The 26,165-nt window shown below is 52.8% G+C and overlaps 2 protein-coding genes across 3 annotated transcripts in view; both read right to left on the reverse strand.

Moving 5' to 3' along the window:
* Positions 1-18: 18 nt before the first annotated feature.
* Positions 19-13,937, reverse strand: RTRAF (RNA transcription, translation and transport factor). The gene is made up of 8 exons (XM_075427207.1): positions 13,795-13,937; positions 11,617-11,741; positions 9,943-10,042; positions 8,669-8,755; positions 6,968-7,056; positions 4,220-4,288; positions 997-1,045; positions 19-313 (listed from the first exon to the last, which is right to left on the reverse strand). Exons 1-8 carry the CDS (start codon positions 13,853-13,855, stop codon positions 159-161), a joined length of 735 nt encoding a protein of 244 aa, XP_075283322.1. The 5' UTR covers positions 13,856-13,937; the 3' UTR covers positions 19-158.
* A 5,582-nt stretch (positions 13,938-19,519) lies between these two features.
* GNG2 (G protein subunit gamma 2) overlaps positions 19,520-26,165 on the reverse strand; it is a 29,559-nt gene continuing 22,913 nt past the window's right edge. The window contains exons 2-4 of one of the 2 annotated variants that reach the window (XM_075427214.1): positions 24,826-24,892; positions 23,212-23,327; positions 19,520-22,235 (exon numbers count right to left, since the gene is read on the reverse strand). In XM_075427214.1, coding sequence (XP_075283329.1) covers positions 22,107-22,235; positions 23,212-23,298 — 216 coding nt within the window. In that variant the 5' untranslated portion in view covers positions 23,299-23,327; positions 24,826-24,892 and the 3' untranslated portion in view covers positions 19,520-22,106. The remainder of the gene's footprint in view (positions 22,236-23,211; positions 23,328-24,825; positions 24,893-26,165) is intronic. The other variant, XM_075427215.1, reaches the window with a different exon arrangement.

Here is a 26,165-nt window from a genome sequence, read left to right on the forward strand (position 1 = left end):
AAGAAAAATGATAATTCGTTAGAAGTCAGAATTCTATTTCCTGTTTTCTTTCAAAACAGTAAAATAACACCATTTCAAACTGCATGCCAGAGTGGTACAGAGTTGTACGTAGTTCCTAATTGTACTAAGTACACAAGAGACTAAAAGCTTTTATCTGCTCATCTCCCGACTTTCCCCAGTCTGTGGTCCGTCTTGGGGTCAGCAATGATCGCCTGAACCGCCACAATCGCTTCGTTAATTTTTGTTTGCAGCTCTCGGAGCTCCTCTATATGCAGCAGTCGGAGGATCTGGGCAGCTTCATTGAGAACAGCATCTGGGCGAGTTGCAGAAAGAGAGGTCGTTACCAAGCATTTTCATCCGATACGAAGCTCTTGAGAAAAGCTTCATCTAAGTTAACGCTCCGCACTTCATCCGTGCTTGTGGTTTTCATACTTGAAATAGGAAACAACTCTCCCTGCTGCTAGAGAGGGACAGGGTGCTCTGCAAAGCCTCCCGCAGCAAGACAGCCACGTCGGGTCAGCACGGAGCGCTCCGTGTAGTAATTTAGGTGTACACGGCGCAAAGGCGAAGCCAGACTAGTGGAGTCTCGGGTCACCTCGCTATTGCTTACAAAATTATTTGTCAGGTCACGCCTCCGATTAGATTTTAGGTAAATTACGAGGCTGCAAGGCGCAGAAGCAGCACAGAAGTCCTCTGCTGGCAGATGCAAGGTTTACAAGCCAGCAGTCGGGAGATGCATTCCTCCCGCTTGCAAACGTGGCTGCCATTAAAAGCTGTTCTTCAAACATTACCCTGAGACAACACATCCCACAGCTACGATTTATGCTTTGCTGTTCCAAAACAAAAGGCTCAGGAGCGCTCGTAAATAACCAGCTGGGAGGGAGCAATTCTTTCCACTACAGTCTTCTTCACTGTACCCGTTATCTACGTCTTTGACAGTAATATACTCTAAGGCAAACATCACCATTTAAAAGCAACACGAAGAGAACTGCTTACCTCCTGTGTCAAAACCAAGAATGTGCTTTTCTAAAGCAACAGGCAAACCCTTTAAAAAGAAAAAGCATGTTCAAACAGAATTAGAAATGTCATTTTGCACGTTTGGAAAATAAAATCAAGTACTACACAGCAGGTAACTCTGGAGGAGAGGACACTTGAGTTTTGCTTATACAGGCATGTGTGACAACTTTGAGAAGTCATCGTGCTTGATTACATATGAGTGCCTTTGCGTCCTGAAACATCAAACCCAGAGTCATTAATAATAAAGCAAAATCTTCATGCTTAATAATCCCCCTACTTGTCAAGCGAACCCCAGTGGATACACGCTGCCCACATTCAATCCTTAAAAGGCCAACAGCAGTACTGTGAGAGAACACCCAATGCAGCTACATCGCGACCCAGGCAAGCAAAAAGCACACACAAACTCGGCTTTCTTGGAGACTACTGCCTTTAAACAGCTGCCAGTTTGCAACGCACGGGTGGATTTGAGAGGGCTGTAAAAATTCTCTGTAATCAAAGTGAGTTTCTCAAGCACTGAAGTTGCAGCCTCCATCAGTATCCCCAGAAGCATTTTCTCAAGTGTTAAGCTTAGGAATAAAGCTCATTCCATTTTCTAAACACTTGCCCTATTAAGACAGTACAAGGAAAAGTTTTATTAGCAGTCATTTATAAGCATCGCTCTCTTTCCTTTACCCTCTCAGCTGCGGAGGAGCGGTCATGCTAAACAATTACTCACTATATTTCCACATGCACATAAAACTGGCTTTAAACAATGCAAATGTTAGAATTTGCTTTTACTACCTCTGCAACGTTTTTCAATGTCTGCCTTGGCACATTTGCCAAATGCCTCGCATTTGGCACGACAAAAACACTCGAGTTCAATACCATTAGTTTCTACAATGATGGGACTGTAAACCTTCTAAACAGTGAGGATTTCTTTTAAAGGCTTTTATATACACGTAAAAAAAAATTTCTGAGTGGATCAAAACAGCGCAAACTAAATACAAACTGCTGACCGAAACTAATACCCCATTTTCAAAAAGTGGTTCTTCTCCACAGCCTTTCCAGTAAAAGGGATGTTCAACTGCAGTCTTAATACAACGTCTGCACTGTCAAAATTCGAACAGCTTGTTGTTAAGGATGCCACTTCAAACAGATCCCAGTGATACCAGACTTCACACATCTGCTTTTTAAGAAATCGGGTTTATATTTAAGGCTGCAAAGACCTCACTGCCACCCCAGCGTGTTCTCAGAGCCACACGAGCAGCAAAACATCGATTCAGTCAGTTCTTCGTGGGTAAATTCCCCAGGGCCATTGCTGGCACCTCCAACGCTGAGTGACCACGGTGGCACCCTCAAAGGTGGCTTTTGGAGGCACCCTGGCAGTGTAACATTGGTTACCCCATCCCATCCCCCCCACCCCGTATTTCAGCTCCCTTCTGGAACTGCTAGCCATTCAAAACAATCTAAAAAAAATAAGTGTCGTGTCTTATCTTAAAAACTGTACCTTGACACTCAACAAGATAAATCTCATTTTATTTGTTACATTTAAACCACAAGTGCAGCAGTCCAAGTTTCCTCAGCACAGCCCTCACACATCTCCTTCAGTCAGAGAACACTGCTGTATCTATTTTACTTTTTCCCCACTGTATCTTGATATTGTCAAGAATGCAACTCATGACATTTTGTATATTAAGTCGGCTGCCATGCAGCAGTCAGACATTTATAACCTGTTTCCAGGAACACGGTTTAATACACAAAGCGTCCCTGGCTAGCATTTTGGCCATTAACAAGCCAGCCAAAATCAGAAGCAGAGGTTTATTTTTCTTCTCCTTCTACCCTGCACCGCAGATATCCCCTCTGCTTTTAAGGTACCTTCTTCTTTCATCTGGTACATTACGATGTTGATGGTCACTGCTGGCACCAATAAAGCTGCTTCCCTGCCTCCGACCCCCTGTCCTATCTCCATCCCCGCTGAAATTTAGCCTTCCTAACGAGAATACCCTCTCAATGACATCTATCACATTCAGCGACGCAGTGACATCTCAACCTAAGACCTGATGATGCTGTGAGGACCTACCAAATCTGAACAATTCTTTGTTATGGAAAAATTTGCTGTTCCCTGATGAAGCAGTTTTGCCAAACTCACAGAAAATCCCATTTTGATCCCCGCAAGTCAGCTGTGCAGCTACGTAAACAACAACTGAAAGCAGCTTTTTATTAACATTCGTTATAGAACCAAAAATGACTACAGCAGTCTCAGCTGCCTTCATATTTTCCTGCTCTTTTAATGATTTTTATGGATATACAAGAGCGAAGCTTTGATTTACTGCTCCAGCACTTCTGGCAGTTACTGCACTGCAACTCCGAGCACCTGCGAGTGCCACTTAGTAAACACCATACGCAGTGTTATGATATTAAATAAAGCATGGAGTGTTCTCAGAAGCTGCCAGAAAAGATGAAGGGACTGGCGCTCTTTGACCAGATGCAGCTCCTTTAGCAAGGACACATCTCAACGGGGACCTGCGGGGCAAGAGGGGCTGCCTCCCCCGGCTGTGCCCAAGAGCCAGCGCCAGCAGCTGCTGGGCCCGGTGCTGGAGAGAAGAGCAGCACAACTGGGACGCCTAAGAGATGACAATCTGAAAAGCCACAGTCATCCCCTGGAACATCTTACAGACAGCTTGTGGTTAGAAAATAATTCTGCAAAGTCTGAGGTTTAAGTGCAGAAGTTTCCTTCACCATTTCTCTTTTTGGGGAAGGGAGAGGGGGAGTTGGATGTCCAGCATCCCATTCCTTAAACACATACGAGGTACAAAGCAAACACTCCATACAAGGAACGTTTCCACCTGTTTACGCAGCCAACACTGCCGATTCCAAGGAAAGGCCAGGTCATACATTGCTTCTCATCCTGTAGGCCTGCTGCACTGAACAGTAAGGGTAATCCTCGAGCAAATACGAAGACAGGAGAACAGCTATCTACGTGACAGCTCACACAGGTACACGTATTTGTATCCAGCCGAAACAAAAAGGGCTTCGTGTACTCCTCATAATCCTCTGGGTCTTTTAGAATCACGATGGCGAAGATAAAGCAAGTTTCCAGCACCCTCCTCAGTGAAATATTTCAACAGAACTGGTTTCGACTGAGATGGGAGACATTTACGCCTACGCTCCTTTACTCGACACGGAATAACGAACGCTACACTCATGCAGTGCATATACAAACCTCCTTGGACTGACTGGCCTTCGCTATGGCATCCTGCGTCAGGCGCTCTTGAACCAAGATGCGAATTGCCTAGGAAAAACATTTAAAGGCGAGAGTAATTAATTTATGTCTTGATGCATTTCTCAGCAATTCCAAGGGGAATGGAGCCGGCGTTACAACATGGCACAACCTGAAACCCACAGTTTTGTGACAGACTTTTTGCAAAACCCTTTCAGACCTTAAATCTTTCCAAATAGCACTATTCTTTGCAAGCAGTGCCTTACACAGGTGTAGTCTCTCGGGCTGTGGGAAGGCAGCTTAGCCAGAAGAGACAAGGACATTACACTATTAATTTCAGCCACTACTGGGCCAAAAACTGCAAGTACTAGGAACAGGAGAGAAAGCTTGCCATTCCCAGAACGAGCTGACTGCGATCCCAAAGCGGCAGCACCGTCTTTATTTTTCTGAGATCGTACTGCTGCAGCATTAAAGGTGCACAGCTTCTTCAGGAAGGAAATCTTGCCACCGGCATCTTTTAGTAGGTGCTGAACCACATTCCACATGCAGAGAAACCCGGAGCAAGGCTACCCACCCGGGTTTTAAAAAGACTGAGAACAGAAAGGAATTTTTTTTAGACACGGGAACAAGAACTGCCTTGATTTTAACAATCCTGCTGCTCATCTGTTTTTGCTGGCTCCAGTACATAGCATGAAATCGTATCAGAGCTATCAGTTACTGATACCTACAGCTGTAAATGCCTCTAAAAATAACAGAAGGAATACCATGCAGGCAGACTTCCACCAGAAAGAACCGGGTCTGTCAAAACACATTCCTCAGACTGTCCCTGATGAGTCGCCAAATGTGACAGAAGCAGTCTTACTGCTCCATGTTTCTCCTCCAAGATTCCTCCCGGTTTTGGTTGTGATTAAAGTTGAAATGGTACTAGAAAGTTGCCACTGCATACTTCTAGAAATCTTTCTAAATGAAGGGAGTAGCCTGGACAAAAGCGTGATTTGATGAGGAGTCTAACTTCAAATTCCAGCAGTGAAACCAGACCTTCTATAAGAGAATTCTGAGTGCCTTTTGCATTAGAAAACGGATATCCAACTGTGTTACACAGATGCTTTCTGATCGACTGGCCAGACTTCAATTAATAAAATGGGACTCGAAGTATCTGTCTGTTCATGCTGGCCAAGGGCTGGCCAGATGTCTGTGGCATGCTTGCACCCCGTGGCCTTCCCTAAGCATCCGTTCCAGGGTGCCCAAGCCCCATCAGGGATCACGACTTCTCTGCAGAAGAATTAAAAGTATTAAAGAGTTCCACTGACACATTCTAATACCATGAAACCCTGAAAACTAGCATTGCTGCTGTTCATGTAGCATGAATTGCCATTACAGGAATCTGTTCTCACTGTAAATAAAAGCAAGAAAATTCAGGCTGGTGGTTTTGTCCAACCGCTTCTGTCTGAAAAAAGCGAGACTAGAAATGTGGAAATAGTGACAGAAATGTAAATACACTTCTGCAGAAAACACATTCTGCTTTCCCTTTGAGTTGTTGGTACCAAATTAAATGAACCCAGATAGTTTTCTAACCTCGAGATAATCCTGTAAGACGGCCTGAAGGAACTGCAGATCCTCAACACTGCCATTCACAGGGTCTCTTCTCTCTCTACCCAATATCCTCTTTGCTTTTTGGAGGTTTTTTTGGAAGTGGTTTGATATACGAGATCTCCACTGCTCTTTAAAGATTAGCGAAGGGTTCAAAGGCTATTTTGGGAAAGCAAAGGGGAATACCGTACCGGGGAGAATGAGAAAGTGGTTGATGCAGGCTGCCATTTCCTTAAGAAACCAGGCTAGCATGATAATACTGTTTAAGGATAGCTGTTCTAGACCTACACACACTACATAAACTTAAATACCCATGCGACTCAGTTTCTCCAAAACAAATTCAGCAAATATCACAGCTTCTGTAATGAATGGACCTTCTTGTTTTTTCAGTTAAATTAGTTTATTTTGGTGCTGAACAAAACTAAGCCTATTTCCATATCATGACATGATTAAGCAGGAACTCGGGATTGCTACAGCCTCAATAAACACAGTACTTCAAAAATACAGTACAGGTTGGACCCGGAGTTCACAGGTAGCTACTGAGTTCCGCCACTAAGTCACAAATTTCCTCAAAGTCATAAAAAGATGATTTAGAATAGTAGCCAATTTACTGCATTTAAAAGCCATGCTTAGTTGTGACGACTAAATTAAAGTGACTTCAGTAATGACAAGGAGCAAACAGGTCCCAGGACCAGAAGCCAGGAGGAAGTAGCTTTTAACTGTGGCTCCTCCCAAGGTTATTTTAAAACATCCTTTGCATCACTTAGGCTCCATGTTTTCAAGTTTCTCTTTATTTCTAGCACCAGACTACAATCTTCTCCTTTGAGTGTGTTCCTCAGTATTTCTGAGGTTCATTAAAAGCACATCAAGCAGGACTTCAGCTAACCCAGAGCACTTCAAATTCTGAACAACAGTACTCAGTGCTGGAATTCCAGGAACTCAGCTACCATTGAAGTGTTTATCGAGATAATTACCCCTGCATTAATTTCTACGATTTATATTCCACGTTCTTGCCTGCTTGAAAAGGCAGGATGAGTTTTACTTTCTGCCTGTTTGTCAAAAGTCAGAGTTATCAGCTACTGTGCACCACGAGCTGCTACATACCTACCAGCCACTGGGCAAAAGAAGGAAGAAAGGAGGTCTGAAAACTGTGAAACTCACCTTAAGCATTACCAAGTAATCATCATGTCGCTGAATCTGAAGCAGATTAGCTAAAGCCATCACTCCAGCCTTGAAATCAGGATTATTCACTGTAAAAATAATCATCATTATTAAAAATATACACTAGTTTAGCTGGCTCTGCAAGACAGAATTGGCTTCCTGACCCCACGGTATCGCATTGCTCTCAAGGATAGACAAGGCCACGGATACCCAGCAGTGAGGAACCACTCAGTCTGGCTACAAAGCAATCGAAGTGCGCACCAGGCTCCATAACCAGGTTGCAGAACACCACCCAAGCACAAACAGCAACGTTTTCAATGCCAAACACATTGCACATGTCCTACTGCATAGGAAACCTGTGTTCAGTCTTTAATAATAAAGCCAATTACATGAGACTGTTCTCTTTTGTAAACCTTTCTATCACTGCAGAGCAGAACTGTGCCTGCTGGGTAAGGGCAGGACCGATTCCTAGCTGTCTTTTTGTAGAAGGAGCAATGAGAGAAGACTTGGAGGATTTGGGGTTAATTTTAGTAGCTATTTTCTACCACTTCCATTCATTGTGAATGTGCCTAGCAGTCACAAAAATTACAATGCTTATGAGAGAGGTGCAGCTGGAGAAGACTGAGCCAGCATGTAATACGTGACAGTATCGAAGTAAACAGCCCACCATCACGTTTCCTTAGCTTTTTTTATTTTGTAAGATATGTTAGAGTCTGTAGTCAAAAGGTATCTTGCTGTCTCCCCCTAACCCACACTAATTACTCATGTTTTCCAGAGCTCTCTGCAAGGTAAATGCCCTCCAGCTGCTTCCTCATTGCCTGATAAGCACCCTCCCAACTTATTCATATCTGAACAAGTCTCTGGGCACCTGTTTTTCTGGGAAAGATTCTCCTCTCTGCTCCTCCCCTTCCCCCCCCGCCCCCCAACAGGAAAAGCTCTGCATCAGGGGACATCCACACACCTGGGATTCACATGGAGCAGTTCCTATTTCCTTTAGTAGGAACGACATGAAGAGCTACTGGAGAGAGTGCAGGGGAGGGCTATGAGGATGATGAGGGGACTGGAGCATCTCTCCTATGAGGAGAGGCTGAGGGACCTGGGCTTGTTCAGCCTGGAGAAGAGAAGGCTGAGAGGGGACCTTAGAAATGCCTACAAATATCTGCAGGGTGGGTGTCAGGAGGACGGGGCCAGACTCTTTCCAGTGGTGCCCAGCGACAGGACAAGGGGCAACGGGCACAAACTGAAGCAGAGGAAGCTCCAGCTGAAGATGAGGAAGAACTTCTTCCCTCTGAGGGTGACGGAGCCCTGGCCCAGGCTGCCCAGGGAGGCTGTGGAGTCTCCTTCTCTGGAGATATTCCAGCCCCGCCTGGACGCGGTGCTGTGCAGCCTGCTCTGGGTGACCCTGCTTGGGCAGGGGGTTGGACTGGGTGACCCACAGAGGCCCCTGCCAACCCCCACCACTCTGTGAATGCAGACCAGTGCAAACAACTCAAAGTAACTCCCAGAACACTGTTCACAGAGAGGCAGTTTCAGCCAGCTGTAAAAGAATATATGAACTCTGCATTCCTAAAGCTGTAAATGGGCTTCTAAAAGCTCTATGTATCACAGTATTATAACAATTTAAAAGCTGAAGAACACCACACGGGCCATGGAACACATTCACGTATGATGCAGCAGTACAGCAGGCTGCAGCACACTTACCATCCAAGTTGATCAGCGGTTCTGCGTTTTTTGCTGTATTGTCAGTATTTTTACCACCATCAGGGGTGGAATCCTTATACTTATCAGCTGTTAAATTAAGAAGCAAATACAAACAACATTAGAGCTAATGGCAAAAATAACACAGTTAAAAGTTTAGAATCAAGATGCAGTTTGTGATAGCTGTACTTCTGGGGCGTGGTAATTGCCCCAGAGCCTTCTGGGCTCATACGCTGATGTTTTGGAGCTCCCTACTAAAGTCCCCAAAGGCTGCTCTTCTGGTGAGCTACCCTAACAGCTCCCATCTGCAGGGAGCTCGTGTGCTATCCAGAGCAGCATCAGAGCATGCTCCACACTTATGTAGGGCATTATGCTCTTGATGCGGGCTCTTCCTACAGTCTTTGTCCCAGAAGGCTGAACAAGCTGCACCTGACAGTTCTACTACGTTTAAAATCCATCAGTTCAACCAGCATTGGCCCTTTGCCTCAATCAGCAGCATATGTACGGCTCAGGAACTACAGATTGAAGCTGGTTCTGATCAGCAAGTAAAATGTTTCCAGCGATGGCTTTGCTGCAGCATTCATCTACAACCCACACAGGGGTTCTTCAAGCCTTTTGAGGATGGGACCTCCTGGCTCCTCCATCTTCATGTACCCCTGAGTCACAGGCAGCTCATTTTCTCCATCATGAGGGCCTGAGAACCAGCTCTACAGATTTATATCCCATCCGTGTCTTGGGCAGAGCTCAGCCCTGCAGGAATTCAAGGTAATGGAAAACAGTACCTTGGCTATTATGCTGTCTGCCACCAGTAATTATATCTGCACTCTCACTAGGAGGAAATGAAACTGCTGTTGACTGTTGAGATTTAACCCAACTTTCTTCACAACCCTGCCCTAGTTCCCAAGGGTTCAGGTACTCCCTGTGAAACAAGGGTCTAAGAATAATTTATTCTAATAAATGTAGTACTAAACAAAATGCATTTAATACACTTTAGAGTAAGTTCTCCTAAAGGCAATCCCACAGGGAGAAAGGTATAAATATATACAATGGGTTTTTCTATACCCAGAAATAAAGTAATAAATGCAAGTCCCACGGGAGCTGAAGGGAAACAGCTCACATCTGAATATGGCCCAAAACAAGCAGATGAAATTATATTTTTGGTTTTTTTAAGGAAACAATATATACTTTTGAAATTGTCTTCATTTGACAAATACTTCATAAAATTAAATAAACACATTTCCCTGCCATTTTGAAATATTAAATATATTCACTCATACCATTATCTCCATACTCGAGCCTAACTGCTAAGCCGAGAAGCCAGTCCACTGTTTCTTGTCTTTCTTGTATTTTGAAAGGACAGTTTACATCTTTCATATACTGAGGAGTAGAAAGAGGAGAAAGCAAATAGATGTTATTGACCTGCACAAATCAGCTAGGAGCACAGAACTGTTTCATAAACAGTCACTTTCCCACAGACCTTACAGCTGTAAGAATATAATTAACAAGAAGCATCACTGAAATATTCTGCTGTGGCATCGGATCCATCCAAGGCATTTTAGAGTGCTCCAATCCACCGCTAACTCAAGTCTGCCATTTAGTAAGGACACCTGCTTTTTAATGCATGTTATTCCTTGTCAGACTGCAAGCAGAGAAACCAAAGATACCCCTGTCCTTGCTCTCTGTTCACTTCACACAGTCAGTGGAGGCAAGGGAAAGGGGAGGACAGAGAATAAAGAAATGACAGCCCAAATTTCCCATCTAAAGCAGGAAGGGGGGATGATGCTACTTAAGGCTTTCACAATACTGACACACTGCCTTTAAGCCACCGGGACAAAAATCAGAAGATTCTGAGGAGAAGCAGAAGTAATTTTCCCTTTCTCAGGGACTGTGTACAACAGCAGAGGATAAAATGTGATTGGGACATCATCTCTGACTGTCTGAAGGCAGGACCCAGCCCAGCCTGCTGCCACGACTCCCAAAGCCCAGGATGTAGCGACACTTTGCCGTGCCCGTTTGCTAGAGGGAGAGAAGTGCCACACAGGCACTACTCCAGCAGCACCAGCTCTGGAGGGAAAAGGCACTGGGGGCTGGGGAGCACAAGCAGGCAGAGCTCCCCTGGCAGGCATGCAGAGGAGGGCAGTCTGGCCAAGCCAAGAAAGACACCACTGACAACACAACAGTACCAGCAGCCCTTAATTCTAATAGCACGTACATTTATGTACATGATATTAGAATGCTTTAGGTTCCTCCCTGCAAAGCATGAGCACTGCAACTCCAGTCCTCCTGGGCAGTGAGCAAGGCAAGAGGTTCTAGGGGAAAAAAGCAAGAGGAATGGGCACTGAGCACTACGGAGCAGCATTTTCAGCTCCTCACAACGCTCTTTGGAGAGAAAGGAAACGGGAACCAAGAGGGAAAGCTCAACAGCGCTGTGGTGACTCAAAATGCTCACAAGCACACAGGAGATCACTCACAAAACGATGGCTGCTTGCCACGCTCTGTGCTAGCAGTGGAAAATCATCTGTCTGAAATAACAAGAGGTGCAGAGACGAACTGCAGTAGCTTTCTTCCACATGCTTGCAAAGCCTATGAGTGCATTAGCATAATCCATTTTCCTTTTGGTACTTAAGAACCATTAATGCAGAAAGAGCTGTTTATTTGCAGTCAATTTTCTTTCTATTTCAATAGCTGAATCAAATCAGGCAAAAAACCAGGTTGGAACGGATACCACCTATTGCAAAAACACAGCTGAGTGAAAGTCACGTACAAAAAGTTCTACCATCTTAACTCCTGAAATTTGGCTTCAATGTTACATTTAAACTCCTAGACATGTAAAAGTTCAGAGACAGGACAAATATTCAGAGTCATTTACATTCAACAACATAGGAGCTAATAATCATCATTTACGTAAGACATCTCCGTAATTTAAAACTGTGTTTGAAATGTCAAAGTACCTTTTCAAACGATTTGGGCCAGTCATCACTGTGTATGTTTCTTAAATTCCCTCGGTCTTCGATCTTGTAGTGTCTGATCTTCTGATCTTCAAGCCAGACAATAAAGTTTCTGAATTCTGTTTCATCTGTCAGGAGAAATGAACAAAGCCAGAATTAACCAGTACCTTACCAGCAAAATTCCAATTCATAGAAACAAATACTGATGCCCCCGAGCGCTTTCATATTTTACCACAGAGAAAGATCTATGTAACACTAAAATCATGTATTCCAGGACAACCTCTGACCAAAACTCAACACCGAGGGTTTTCCATTTTTCAAGTCCCTTCGAACTGGCTCTGGCTGACCGACTACACTAAAAGGCATCAGCCAACAGATTGTTTTTATTGGCAATACAGTTATAACTTGTTAAGCAAAGAAGGAAAGGTGAAATGATGACCGAGAAATTCAATTCCTAGCCCTGTTATCTGGACAAACACGTTACACATAGCAGTAATCCCTCGTCTCTTCCAAAGAGCAACACACACAACTCACGACCATGCAAAGACATTTTCTTCCCTCACTGTTGACTCAACTTTTCCTGGTTGTTGACCCAACATCTCATTATTCAGGAGCTAGAATCCCACAATACAAAGACTGTGCTCCAAACAAAGCTACTTGTACTGGATAAAGCAATTAACCTGCACCTGCGCTTCAGGGACAGAATTCACTTCTGGACACAGCAGATCACAGCTCTAGGGTATCACCAGTCCCTCAAAAACCAGCAGTGATATTTGGCACTGGATGAGCTTTAATATACTGAGTTAATGAGTTTAATATCCTCCTGCATCTCAGAGTGGGGTAAGCACACCATTTGCACCATGGACACGAATGATCCATTTGCTTCTCAAAAGCATCTTCTAAGTGATGTCACTGCCCTACTTCTATCAAATGTGTCGTGAGAAACAGAGATGTGGTCACAATGCAGGTCAGTGAGACTTTTTAAAACTTGCACACTGACAGAACGAACCTTTACGCAAAAAAAGGAATGCTAACCACAAGGAACTTAAGGCCCACAAGCAAAGAAGATGGCGGCAGACGACGCCTCGTGAACGAGAAGCGAGTCTATTAGAATCACAGAATGTCAGGGGTTGGCAGGCACCTCTGTGGGTCACCCAGCCCAACCCCCTGCCCAAGCAGGGTCACCCACAGCAGGCTACACAGCACCGCGTCCAGGCGGGGCTGGAATATCTCCAGAGAAGGAGACTCCACAGCCTCCCTGGGCAGCCTGGGCCAGGGCTCCATCACCCTCAGAGGGAAGAAGTTCTTCCTCAGAAGCACTGAAGGAAACACAGCCTATTGAAGAGACGGCTTGAAGCTTGCACCTGATCCCACTGCATAAAGACATTACAGGGCCCTTCCAAGCAAGGAAAAAAAATTGAAGTGTTGCAAAAATCAAACAACAAAGTATTTCTACGCATTGGTGAAACAGAAAATAGCTCTGAGCACGTCACTTGATGACTCTTATTACAGAATCATAGAATGACAGGGGTTGGAAGGGACCTTTGTGGGTCATCCAGTCCAATCCCCTGCCGAAGCAGGGTCACCTACAGCAGGCTGTAGAGGACCTTGTCCAGGCAGGTCTTGAATATCTCCAGAGAAAGAGACTCCACAACCTCCCTAGGCAGCCTGTTCCATTATTCTCCACGCTGTCTTCGTCTTGCTTCCTGTACAGGGCACGCCAGGCTCAAGGCAGGTTCCCACGGCCGCTAATGGTCCTCCGACCCCACGTGTGACTCAAGCCAGGGCTCTTCACGGGAGGAGGCCAAGGCCAGCCACGACGCTGCCTACCGCTGGGTCGCGTCCCTGCCTTCGCTCAGCTCCTAGACAACGCTTAGAGAGCCACCGAGCCCAAGCCAAGCGCACACACCCACCGCAGAGCCGGGGGGTCCCGCTTTTCCCGGTGGGAAACTCGGGATTTTCCCAAAATACCGCGCTGCAGCCGAACTTGGAGCCCCGGAGAGCTGAGCTCCCCCCCGCCCCGAGTCTCCCCGGCAGGCCCGCGGCCCGGGGCCGAGCGGTTTCCTCAGCGCTGAGGCGATGGGCCCCGAGGGGGGCCCAGGGCCGCCCGCTGCGTGAGGAGCGCGGCGGGAAGGCGGGCCGCCGGCGGGGGGAAGGGGAAGCGCCGCCGCAGCCCCTCACCCCTGCAGTTGAAGCCCGCCGGGTTGTGGTAGTCGAGCGCGGAGAGCTTGCGGCGGAACATGGCGCCGGTGCCGGCGCCTCCGCTGACGGCCGGGCCCAGCCGCTCGCCCCGCTCAGGCCGGACGGGAAGGAACACCCCCCTGCCCCGCTCTCCGCCCGCCCATTGGCCGGCGAGTCCCGAGCGGCAGCCTCGGCTACCAATCAGAGGGCGGAAGGGACTGCCGGGAGGGGAAGCGGCCCTTCGTCCAGCTTTATTGACACGACGGCGGGCGGACAGCGACAGGGGCGGGGCCTAGAGCAGGGGGCGGGGCTTGGGGCAGGCTGGCGTCGGTCTATAGGGTGCGGTGGGGGGTGCGCTGGGCTCTACTAGGGAGCACTGGGCTGTACTGTAGCTGTACTGGGGGGACTGGGCTGTACTGGGCAGCGCTGGGAAGCGCTAGGCTGTACTGAGCTGTAGTGGGGAGCACTGGGCAGCACTGGGGAACGCTGGGCTGTACTGGGCAGCACTGAGCTGTACTGGGCAGCATTGGGCTCTACTGGGGAGCACTGGGCAGTACTGAGGTGTACTGGGGAGCACTGGGCAGCGCTGGGCTGTACTGAATTGTACTGGGGAGCACTGGGAAGCACTGAGCTGTACTGGGGAGCAAGGGGCTGTACTGGGCAGCACTGGGGAGGACTGAGCTGTACTGGGGAGCACTGAGCTGTACTGGGCAGCATTGGGCTCTACTGGGCAGCACTGAGCTCTGCTGAGCTGTACTGAGCTGTGCTGAGCTGTACTGGTCTGTACTGGGGAGCACTGGTCTGTACAGGGGAGCGCTGGGCTGTACTGGGGAGCACTGGGCTGTGCTGAGCTCTACTGGTCTGTACTGGGGAGCACTGGTCTGTACAGGGGAGCGCTGGGCTGTACTGGGGAGCACTGGGCTGTACTGAGCTGTACTGGGGAGCACTGAGCTGTACTGGGCAGCACTGGGCTCTACTGGGGAGCACTGGGCAGCACTGAGCTGTGCTGAGCTGTACTGAGCTGTGCTGAGCTGTACTGGTCTGTACTGGGGAGCGCTGGTCTGTACTGGGGAGTGCTGGGCTGTACTGGGGAGCGCTGGGCTGTACTGGGGAGCACTGAGCTGTACTGGGGAGCACTGGGCTGTACTGGGCAGTGCTGGGGAACATTGAGCTGTACTGGGCAGGGCTGGGCTGTGCGGGGGAGCACTGAGCTGTACTGGGGTGTACTGGGCAGCGCTGGTCTGTAGTGGGAAGCACTGGGGCAGCCCCACGGGGAGTGAGGGGCTGCAGGCTGGTGAGCAGGGGGGGCTTTGCTGTCGGCTTTGGGGGGGGTTTGTGCTCCCACCCCTGCTCACCCCGGCGCAGCACTGCGCTCACGCCGCGGCAGCGTGGCCGCGCGCCCCGAAACCCCTCAGGGACCGAGGTGGGAGCAGGACGGACCCTTGAGGGGGCACAACCAACCCCCCAGAGAAGAGGGTGAGGGTTCCTTCCATGTCTCGTGTTTTCTCCCCAGAGTTTAGAGACCCCGGGCTTTTTTATGGTCTCCAAACCACGCGTGGATCATCCCGATTCCATGGAGATGCGCCCCAGCCTGGAGCTGGCTCCGTGGCGTTGCTTCACCCTCCGCGGGGAGCAGCGATGGGGGGTTTCTGGGCAGGGGGTGACGCTGCCCACCGAGCCTGAGCCCGCTTTCCTTTCCATGCCGTGCCCAACTTGCAATGAAACTCATTTCCATGTGAACGTTCGCCGTTGGGTTCTTGCTCCCAGATGCGTTGTGGTGATCTCCAAGGGCTTGGTCATCTCTGAGGGCTTTATGGCTGGGAGAGGTTTCTGCCCCGGTGACGCCTTGCAGCAGGGCTCTGCGTGGTGCCAGCGGCAGGGAAGGATGCCCCGATAAGTTTTTGGGGTTTTTTTGGGGTGGTTTTGCTTGGAGAAGGCGACGAGCCCGCACTGGGAGGGAGACAGACCACCACCACCCCCGTCGCCCACCCCTCCCCTGTTGCAGACGCGGCGCTGACAGCGCGACGAGCCGGCGCGATGTTCATCCTGACATTTCTCTCCGTGCCAGCCCTTCCCGGCGCTCCAGCTGGCAGCCGGCGCTGCGTGGCACGGGGCGCAGCCAGACCTCCCCCAGAAAGAGCCAAGGGGGGTTCTGGCCCCCTTCCCCTTTGGGACCATCCCTCTTCCATTCACCGCATCCCCTCCGGATGCGATGACCAACGATGGAGGTGGAGAAACCTCTGTGTTATCTGGGGGCATGAAGACACGGCCGGTGGCCAGCACGGTGCTGTGCCAGCAGCAGGATGGGGCTCTCCACCCTTCCCTTCCTCCACCCTCCTGCCTTCATCACCCTCAGGACAGCCCTTGCCCTTCCTCACCCTTCCTTCTTCCATTCACCGCATCCCCTCCGAATGCGATGACCAACGATGGAGGTGGAGAAACCTCTGTGTTATCTGGAGGGACGAAGACATGGCCGGTGGCTGGCATGGTGCTGTGCCAGCAGCAGGATGGGGCTCTCCACCCTTCCCTTCCTCCACCATTCTGCCTTCATCACCCTCAGGACAGCCCTTGCCCTTCCTCATCCTTCCCATTTCACCCTGGGTTTGGGGATCTTCCTCTTCCCTGGTGGGTCCAGCAGCAGGATGGGGCTCTACACCCTTCCTTTCCTCCACCCTCCTGCCTTCATCACCCTCAGGACAGCCCTTGCCCTTCCTCATCCTTCCCATTTCACCCTGGGTTTGGGGATCTTCCTCTTCCCTGGTGGGTCCAGCAGCAGGATGGGGCTCTCCACCCTTCCCTTCCTCCACCCTCCTGCCTTCATCACCCTCAGGACAGCCCTTGCCCTTCCTCACCCTTCCCATTTCACCCTGGGTTTGGGGATCTTCCTCTTCCCTGGTGGGTCCAGCAGCAGGATGGGGCTCTCCACCCTTCCCTTCCTCCACCCTCCTGCCTTCATCACCCTCAGGACAGCCCTTGCCCTTCCTCATCCTTCACGTTTCACCCTGGGTTTGGGGATCTTCCTCTTCCCTGGTGGGTCCAAGCCCTCCTGCAGCCCCCCCCGGGGCAAAGCCATCCCCAGGAGGGGTTGTGCTGCTCCTCTCCTCTCCCCACTGCACGCTGCAAACCAAACGGCCTTGCCCCTAACGAAGGCAATTAGCGCAGACGGGTTTATTCCCATCGGTGAGCCGGCGTCGGGGTGCGCGGGGAGCGCCATCTCGCCTCCGCTTTTCCCGGGCTCTCCGCACCTCCTCCGGCTCCGCAGATGCCGCCGCTCCGGAGCTGAAGCCTGGGGAGGTGAGGATGAAGCAGAGCGAGCCTTGGCGATGGAGGAGAGCCAGCGAGGTACGGCAGCAGCCGAGCGTCGCCTGGCTCGGCGAGGCACCGCGCCAGCGGCAGTTGGCTCGCTCCTCCGCAGCCATGTTTTTCCTTTGAAGCTGGCCCGACGGACGCAGCAAGGGATGGAGAGCCGAGAGCTGAGCCCGCCGGGGCAGAAAACTCTCCCCGGGGCTGGGCAACGTTTTTCTGCTCGCTGAGATGCTCTTAACACGCGTGGAAAACTGAAATACCCCCACGGCGTCTGCACAGGGCTCGGTGGTGATGGGTTTCATTGGAAAACCCCACGCTGCCGCCTTGCTCCTGGCCCCACGGAGACGATGAAGAGTTAGAATGTACCGTCAGCAAGTTTGCTGATGACACCAAACTGGGAGGTGTGGTGGGTACACCGGCAGGTTGTGCTGCCATCCAGCGAGACCGGGACAGGCTGGAGAGTTGGGCACAGAGGAACCTGATGAGGTTCAACAAGGGCAAGGGCAGGGTCCTGCACCTGGGGAGGAACAACCCCAGGCACCAGTACAGGCTGGGTCTGACCTGCTGGAGAGCAGCTCTGTGGAGAGGGACTGGGAGTGCTGGGGGACGACAGGGTGACCATGAGCCAGCAGTGTGCCCTGGCTGCCAAGAAGGCCAATGGGATCCTGGGGTGCATCAAGAGGAGTGTGGGCAGCAGGTTGAGGGAGGTTCTCCTCCCCCTCTACTCTGCCCTGGTGAGGCCCCATCTGCAGTGCTGTGTCCAGTGCTGGGCTCCCCAGTTCAAGAAAGATGAGGAGCTACTGGAGAGAGTCCAGCGGAGGGCTACGAGGATGGTGAGGGGCCTGGAGCATCTCTCCTACGAGGAGAGGCTGAGGGAGCTGGGCTTGTTCAGCCTGGAGAAGAGAAGGCTGAGAGGGGACCTTAGAAATGCCTCTAAATATCTGCAGGGTGGGTGTCAGGAGGACGGGGCCAGACTCTTTGCAGTGGTGCCCAGCGACAGGACAAGGGGCAACGGGCACAAACTGAAGCAGAGGAAGTTCCAGCTGAAGATGAGGAAGAACTTCTTCCCTCTGAGGGTGACGGAGCCCTGGCCCAGGCTGCCCAGGGAGGCTGTGGAGTCTCCTTCTCTGGAGATATTCCAGCCCCGCCTGGACGCGGTGCTGTGCAGCCTGCTCTGGGTGACCCTGCTTGGGCAGGGGGTTGGGCTGGGTGACCCACAGAGGTCCCTGCCAACCCCTGCCATGCTGTGATTCTGTGATTCTGTGGGGGGTCTCCCCACTGGGGCAGGGGGTTTGGCGGGGGCTTTGGCACCCGTTGGTGAGGGAAAGCGAAGCTTCTTGGGGTTTCGGTCCCTGCCAAGCCGCAGGTCTCTGTTCCTGCAGGATGAGCCGACCCCGGGGTGGGGATCGGGCTCTTTCAGGGTGGGACATTGCTCCTTGCTCAAAATCCCCATCGCTCAGAAATCAAGAGCTCTAGTTTCGATGTCCACCCCTTCTCCTGCCGCTTTCCTTCTCGTCCCACCCCTGGCAGCGGGTACAAGCTCTCCCCAGTGCCATCATCTCCAGCGCGCCCAGCGCAGGATCCAGCCCGCCAAGGTGCAGCCCACAGTCCCCGAACAGGAACGGCCCCATTTGGGGGAGGCTCTGAGGGTCCGAGCCCCGTCCCTTCTGCAGTGGGAGGCTGGGGAAGGGGTGACGGAGAGCAGGACAGCAGCCGACCCCACGCCCACCCTCCGCCCAGGCTGCAGCACAGCAAAGCATCCCCCGTGCCCCCTCCTCGCACCCACCTCCCTTCCCTGGTGCTCTGCTCCTACCAAATTTACCACGTCCTGAATTTTCACTCCGATGGGCGAACGAGTTCCCCGCCAAGCAGAATCACAGAATCACAGAATAGTAGGGGTTGGAAGGGACCTCTGTGGGTCATCTAGTCCAACCTCCCTGCCTAAGCAGGGTCACCTACAGCAGGCTGCACAGGACCACGTCCAGGCGGGTCTTGAATATCTCCAGAGAAGGAGACTCCACAGCCTCCCTGGGCAGCCTGGGCCAGGGCTCCGTCACCCTCAGAGGGAAGAAGTTCTTCCTCATCTTCAGCTGGAGCTTCCTCTGCTTCAGTTTGTGCCCATTACCCCTTGTCCTGTCACTGGGCACCACTGAAAAGAGCTTAAAGAGCAGCCGGCCGCAGTTTGGGGCTGTTTACCCTCAGGTCACAGAATCACAGACAGAATCACAGAATGTTCGGGGTTGGCAGGGACCTCTGTGGGTCACCCAGTCCAACCCCCTGCCGAAGCAGGGTCACCCAGAGCAGGGGAGGAGAACCCGCTGGGAACGGGACCCAGCCGCAACCAGGATGGGACCCCCCCCTTCCCCGGCGCGCACAGAGCATCATCTCCAAAGGCTTGAAACAATTCCCAAATTTTATTTCCAACGAGTACACAGACCACGTGGGATGGGGGATGCGCTACATCACAACGCCGACCTCCCCGCGCTGGCTTACGGCTCCAGCCGCCCCCCCTCCCCGAAACCCTGCCAGCGGCAGGCTGGCACCCGAGGGACGGGCTCGCCCCCGCCACCAGCAACCTGGGTAGGAAAAAAAGAACTAAACCCCCCCCCCCGCCTCTTTTCCAGTACTCCAGATATTTTTCTGTAGAGTTGAATGTTATTTTGATAGGATGCTGGAAATGCAGCGTCGGGATGGGGAGACGGCTGGTATTTTTGTTGCAGGGGGGGTGGAAATGATTTTGGCAGGCGATCTCTGCTTGGCTAACAAAGGCCTGTCTGTGTAAATAGAAATACTGGGGTGAAATACCTGGCAGCACACCAACACCAACACCACCACCGACATAAAATAAAGACCGGCAACGTAAAACACCTTCGCTGGGTAGTTGAGGCTAAGTCAAAATTCTCCCCTCCCTCCCTCCCTCCCCCCCCGCCCTCTTCATGCAGCTTTAGTTCTTTGTTCGTATATTAAGAATTTGAGCTTTGTAAAATACGCAAGTCGTTAAAAAAATCCTTACAAACCACTTCGTGACAGGGCTCGCGAGGGGTCGGGGTGCGAGCCCTGGGTCAGAGCGGCTGGGCTTCGCTCTCCGTGACGGTAAATCAGCGCGAAAAAGAAAAGACCGACCCGGGACGGGGGATTTACACATCTGCCCTGTCACCCCGAGAGTGAAACCAGCTGCAGAGCAAACGGCTTCGTCCCTCCTTCATCCGAAAGCTCCGCGAGCTGTAGTAAAAAGATCGGAACGGGGAGGGCTTGGGGGGGGCTGAAAGCCGCCGCGGGAGGGCTGGGACCATCTAGGCTACTCGTGTCGTATAAACGTGCCAAAGGTTTCGAGTCCAGCGTCAGGTCAACTGGTCTTCTCTGTAGAAGGCTAGAAAAAGAGTACGAAAAGGTAGAAAAACCAAAATGCACTTGGTATGGGCTAGAAAGATTTGCAGAAAGGTACCTAAAGACTATCGCCCTCTTGAAGACGCAGGGATTTTTTAAGCCGCTACCTGATTCCGAACAAGTTTAGCGGGGGTCGCTGCAGACCCCCCGAAACCCCTGTGAGACACCCACCTAATTTCGTAGGCAGCTCCCCAAGTTACGGTTCCCAAAGCTTCCCAGGAGCGTGGGGGAGCGGGGAAAGCCGGGAGGTGTTCAGCAGCGGGGAGGAGAGGCAAGCCACCTCCGCAGAAGTATTAACCCCAGGCGGAGCCAGAAAAAGGTGGCTTGTACCCCCCCAAAACGCTGACGGCGGGTGAACCGGACCTGGGAATAATTCCCCAGCCTGACGCGGGGCTCAGGCTGTGTGTAAACAAGGTATCAGGCACCTCCGTGAAGGGGTGACCCCCCGGCTCCCCAAGCTGCTCCCCTGCCCCTGCCCATCGCGGCGGGGCAGAACAGGAGAGCCAGCGAGCGTGGGAAGGGGCAGAAGCGTCCCGCCACAGCATCCCAGCCCACCTCCGAGGGGAGGGGATGCTGCTGGGAAGCCGAAAGGGCAGGACACGGGCCGAGCGAGGAGGGCAGAGGCACAGAGGTGTAGGAGGAGAGGAAAGACCCGGAAAGAAGCGGTCGACTTTGATTTTCGGATTTCTAGCTACCCCACGGCGCCCGGGGCGGGGGCCAGCCCGAGCCCCCGTGCCGGGGGGCTCTGGCCCCTACCCTAACGCGGGAGGTATTTCAGGCACGTCTAAGGCATCGCAGGAGTTGGCTTTGCTTTCAGGATCGCCTCGGTTTCCTCCCTACAGCTTCTCCCACCGGCACGTGGCGTCGAAACGACAGCAAAGAAAAATCTGGAGCGGATGAACAGAGACAAAGCCCCATGCACTACCACCGCACGTCGTCACAGGAGGGTGAAGCACCAGCCACGACACAGGATGCACTTTTACTTGCAGAGCCGAAGCTAACCATGTACATACAACATGTTGGAGAGCGGGGTTCGCTAGGAACCCGGAGCTGCTGGCACCTGGAGGGCGGGCAGGAGCTGCCGGCGTCCTCGCTAGCCCGCTGCCGGGGCCGCTCAACCCCCGCGCTACGCTACCGCCAGAAATTAAAGAGCACAAGACCAAACACCGAGTAACATCATAGTCATCTAGCCCGTTGCTATATATCTGACAACTTAAATAAAAAATAATATCTTGGCAAGAAACCAACAATATCATTCCAAGAAGGTTATACACATCCTTAGCAGTTACTTTGCTCAGCACGGCCCTGGTGCTTTAAATATGGAACAATCAAACAATTTTGTGAGCAGAAAAGTGACACAAATTTATTCTTTACATGATTTTTTTTTTTTTCTTTCTAGGCAACTCTACAGACTTCAGATCTTTTGCCTCGCAATGCAGATCATCTCATTCCCCCAAAAGGTGGCCAGGTTCTTTAAACATGCACATCCCTGTAGCTTCCAGGCCGTGTATTTTACTTATTTTTGTTTAAATTCTGCAGACTAGCAGGTCGTCCCCGTTCCTAAAAACTCTACGTCAGTGTTCAGGGTGGCCTGAGTGCCAGTCAGGCTCCTCGAGGGTTTACAGGATCACGCAGAAGAACTTCTTCTCTCTAAAGGGGTTTTCTGAGGCCGGGACGGGGGTCAATAGAGGGTCCTCCTTGGCGTGGGCTTCGCAGTACACCATCAGGTCTGCTGCCGCTTTTGACACCTGGAACAGAAGGAGCCCCGTGTTAGGGACAGGCTGCGCTGGGGACATCCCATCCCGAGAGATCCCGCCGGTGGGGCTGGGCTCGCAGCATCCCTGGGCAGGTAGCCTCACACCCTGGCCAAAGACCCGATCGGTGGGGCTGGTTTTTCCCCCTCCGGGCTCGAAGCTCGCCTGTCAGCGCATCCTTCACATCCTTCGCCCACCCGCATCCTTCACCCGACTCGACCGTAGCGAGGACCAACTTCGGCGGGCGCCGCATCCCTGTCATCTCTGCTCCCACCCCTCGGCAGGGACATCCAGAGCCGCTACAGCAGCGTTCGCTGCCTGCAGCCACTGACTGGGCTATTTATTTATTTATTCAGGGCACGGCAGCAGGTCCCGAGCTGCGGGAGCTCACCCTGGCCCCGAGACGAGAGGTTGTTCTTACAAGCACCCAGAGGTGCCTGCAGCCGGCCCTGGAGCACCTCTCTCCCTGGCACCGGCTGTCACCCCAAACCCCCGTGGTGCAGAAGAAAAATCCCGTGGGATTTTGAAGCCGAGGAGTTTTTGTGTGCCCAGAAGTGGAAGCAGAGGAAGCACCTCCCAGAACGGACTGGGCTCTCCGTAGGAAAGAGCCTTCAGGACAACGCTGCCTTCAGGGTTTCCCCGCTAAATCCGGGCTGAGCGCCGAGCACTGCCCAAAGGCCAGTTTTAACAGCAAACAGCGTGGGTTTAACCTGTTCCCAAGAAGGGGAGATGCCTCGGGGAGAGCCGCTCCTTCCCACCCCCCCGGCAGAGCTCCAGGGGATGATTTCAGCAGCCTTCCACGGGCGAGCATCTCCCACCGCCATCGTCAGACGAGCATCCTCCGTAAACACCGCCCGCCACCGCATCCCGGCTCCCACCGCTTCTGGGTGCTTTCGGCAGCTGCTCAGCAGCGGGCACCGCCTCGCAGCATCCCTCGGAGCCCACAGCCACCCCCCCAAGCCCCGTTAACCTTTATCCTGTCGATGTTGGCCTCCATCTTCAGCTGCTCCACCAGCTTGCGGGCTTGCGCTATGCTAGCAGTGTTGTTGCTCGCCATGGGCGGGCCAGGCGCGCTCTCCGGGTGGGCTGCGGGCACAAACGCACCTGGGTGAACTCTCGGGGTGGGCAGAGAGCTGCTCCCGGCCCTGAAATCCCCCCAAAGATGTGCCGGGGATTACAGAATCCCAGCATGGCAGGGGTTGGCAGGGACCTCTGTGGGTCACCCAGCCCAACCCCCTGCCCAAGCAGGGTCACCCAGAGCAGGCTGCACAGCACCGCGTCCAGGCGGGGCTGGAATATCTCCAGAGAAGGAGAATCCACAGCCTCCCTGGGCAGCCTGGGCCAGGGCTCCGTCACCCTCAGAGGGAAGAAGTTCTTCCTCATCTTCAGCTGGAACTTCCTCTGCTTCAGTTTGTGCCCGTTGCCCCTTGTCCTGTCGCTGGGCACCACTGGAAAGAGTCTGGCCCCATCCTCCTGACACCCACCCTGCAGATATTTATAAACATTTCTAAGGTCCCCTCTCAGCCTTCTCTTCTCCAGGCTGAACAAGCCCAGCTCCCTCAGCCTCTCCTCGTAGGAGAGATGCTCCAGTCCCCTCCTCATCCTCGTAGCCCTCCGCTGGACTCTCTGCAGTAGCTCCTCATCTTTCTTGAACTGGGGAGCCCAGAACTGGACACAGCACTGCAGATGGGGCCTCCCCAGGGCAGAGCAGAGGGGGAGGAGAACCTCCCTCGCCCTGCTGGCCACACTCCTCTTGATGCACCCCAGGATCCCATTGGCCTTCTTGGCACCCAGGGCACGCTGCTGGCTCATGGTCCCGCGCTGCCCAGAGCTGCCGTGCCAGGCTTGTTCCCCTGCCCCGAGCCAGGCACACCATCCAGCTCCGCGCTGGTACCCAGCGTGCTGCCTGGTGTCCCTTGGCCTCCCTTGCTTTGTCCCCGCTGCCAGCTTGCACACTGAGATGCTAAACAGGATGCTGGAGTTTCCTGTTTCTCGCGATTTCTACCCCAGGCAGACGGGGGGGGGACGCTCATTAAGTCCTCGCCGGCTCGATCACAGATGTTTTTCCGTTACCTTCTAACAGCCCCGAGCTCCGGCAGCGGCGGCCAGAAACCCAGCATTCAGCTCCTCCGGCAGCCGATGCTGTCAGAAGCGGCGAGTGTTTTTACAGCGGAGGCACGGCCGCGCTGTCCTGGCCCCTGCCTGGCCGGGGGCTGCCTGCGAGCTCGAAAAATGGGGTTTTTTGGGGTTGTCCTGCAATAGCAGGGCACAGCGAGCCCCTCGCCAGCCCCACGGGCGACAGGGCAAGGCTGGCACAGCCCTAAAACGAGGGGCTGGTGGCGTTCTAGGGAGGACACGGAAAAGCGGTGGGCACGTTCAGCTGAAGCCCACCTCGGGGGTCGTACGGGTGTTTGCACAGAGGCTGGCACCTACAGCAAGAAGCGACCTGGCCCTGAGCAAGGTGCCTGCGCTCAGAGGTGACCCGAGAGCGAGCCGTGCCGGGGTCAGCCAGGGTTTGGGGACGAGACCCCTCCCCGGCCACCCCTGCCTGCTGGGGAGCACGAGGGTTTGGGGTTTTTTTTACCAGAAGCCGGTCTCTCCAGTGATTTGTGCCTCTAGGGGAAGATCTGCTCCTCTTGGCCGTTTGCCACCTTTAAATAAAGAGAATATAAAAAAACAGTAAGAAAAAAAGGAGCCAAGTTAGGTTGCTGTGATGCCAGTCAACACAACGAGGACGTTGTTTGTGGCACCAGGAAACCCAGAGCCCTCCCAGACGCTGAGTCCCGCACCTCGCTGGGGAGGTTTCTGCCTTTCTGGGCTGTGGGTTTCCTTCCGTCTCCCCCCACCCCGTCCCGTGCCCTTCAACCACAAGCCCCCAGTGACATGATTTGTTTGCCTTCAGCGAGGTTTTCGGCACAGGAAGAGGTTTCGAGTCTGTGGGCTTTTAGCTGTTCCTGCAGCGAGCCCCGCAGCCCATCCGAGCACGGGTGAGGGGGGATGCTGAGCACCACGCGCGATTTAACCATCTGGTTTAACAAGGGCAAGGGCAGGGTCCTGCACCTGGGGAGGAACAACCCCAGGCACCAGTACAGGCTGGGGCTGACCTGCTGGAGAGCAGCTCTGCGGAGAGGGACTGGGAGTGCTGGGGGACGACAGGGTGACCATGAGCCAGCAGTGTGCCCTGGCTGCCAAGAAGGCCAATGGGATCCCGGGGTGCATCAAGAGGAGTGTGGCCAGCAGGGCGAGGGAGGTTCTCCTCCCCCTCTACTCTGCCCTGGTGAGGCCCCATCTGCAGTGCTGTGTCCAGTTCTGGGCTCCCCAGTTCAAGAAAGATGAGGAGCTACTGCAGAGAGTCCAGCGGAGGGCTACGAGGATGAGGAGGGGACTGGAGCATCTCTCCTACGAGGAGAGGCTGAGGGAGCTGGGCTTGTTCAGCCTGGAGAAGAGAAGGCTGAGAGGGGACCTTAGAAATGCCTACAAATATCTGCAGGGTGGGGGTCAGGAGGATGGGGCCAGACTCTTTCCAGTGGTGCCCAGCAACAGGACAAGGGGCAACGGGCACAAACTGAAGCAGAGGAAGCTCCAGCTGAAGATGAGGAAGAACTTCTTCCCTCTGAGGGTGATGGAGCCCTGGCCCAGGCTGCCCAGGGAGGCTGTGGAGTCTCCTTCTCTGGAGATATTCCAGACCCGCCTGGACGCGGTGCTGTGCAGCCTGCTCTGGGTGACCCTGCTTGGGCAGGGGGTTGGGCTGGGTGACCCACAGAGGTCCCTGCCAACCCCCGCCATGCTGGGATTCTGTCCGGTGCACAGAGCGCATGGCGGGCCGGAAAGAGCATCCCCGGGGAAGGCTGCCAAAATCCTCCCCCCTTCGCCGCAGCCCCGCTCCCATCGAGCACCCCCAACAGCCCGAGCTGCTGCCCGGCT

Source organism: Opisthocomus hoazin, chromosome 7 (assembly GCF_030867145.1).
Source record: "Opisthocomus hoazin isolate bOpiHoa1 chromosome 7, bOpiHoa1.hap1, whole genome shotgun sequence".
In the NCBI taxonomy this organism is placed as follows: Eukaryota; Metazoa; Chordata; class Aves; order Opisthocomiformes; family Opisthocomidae; genus Opisthocomus; species Opisthocomus hoazin.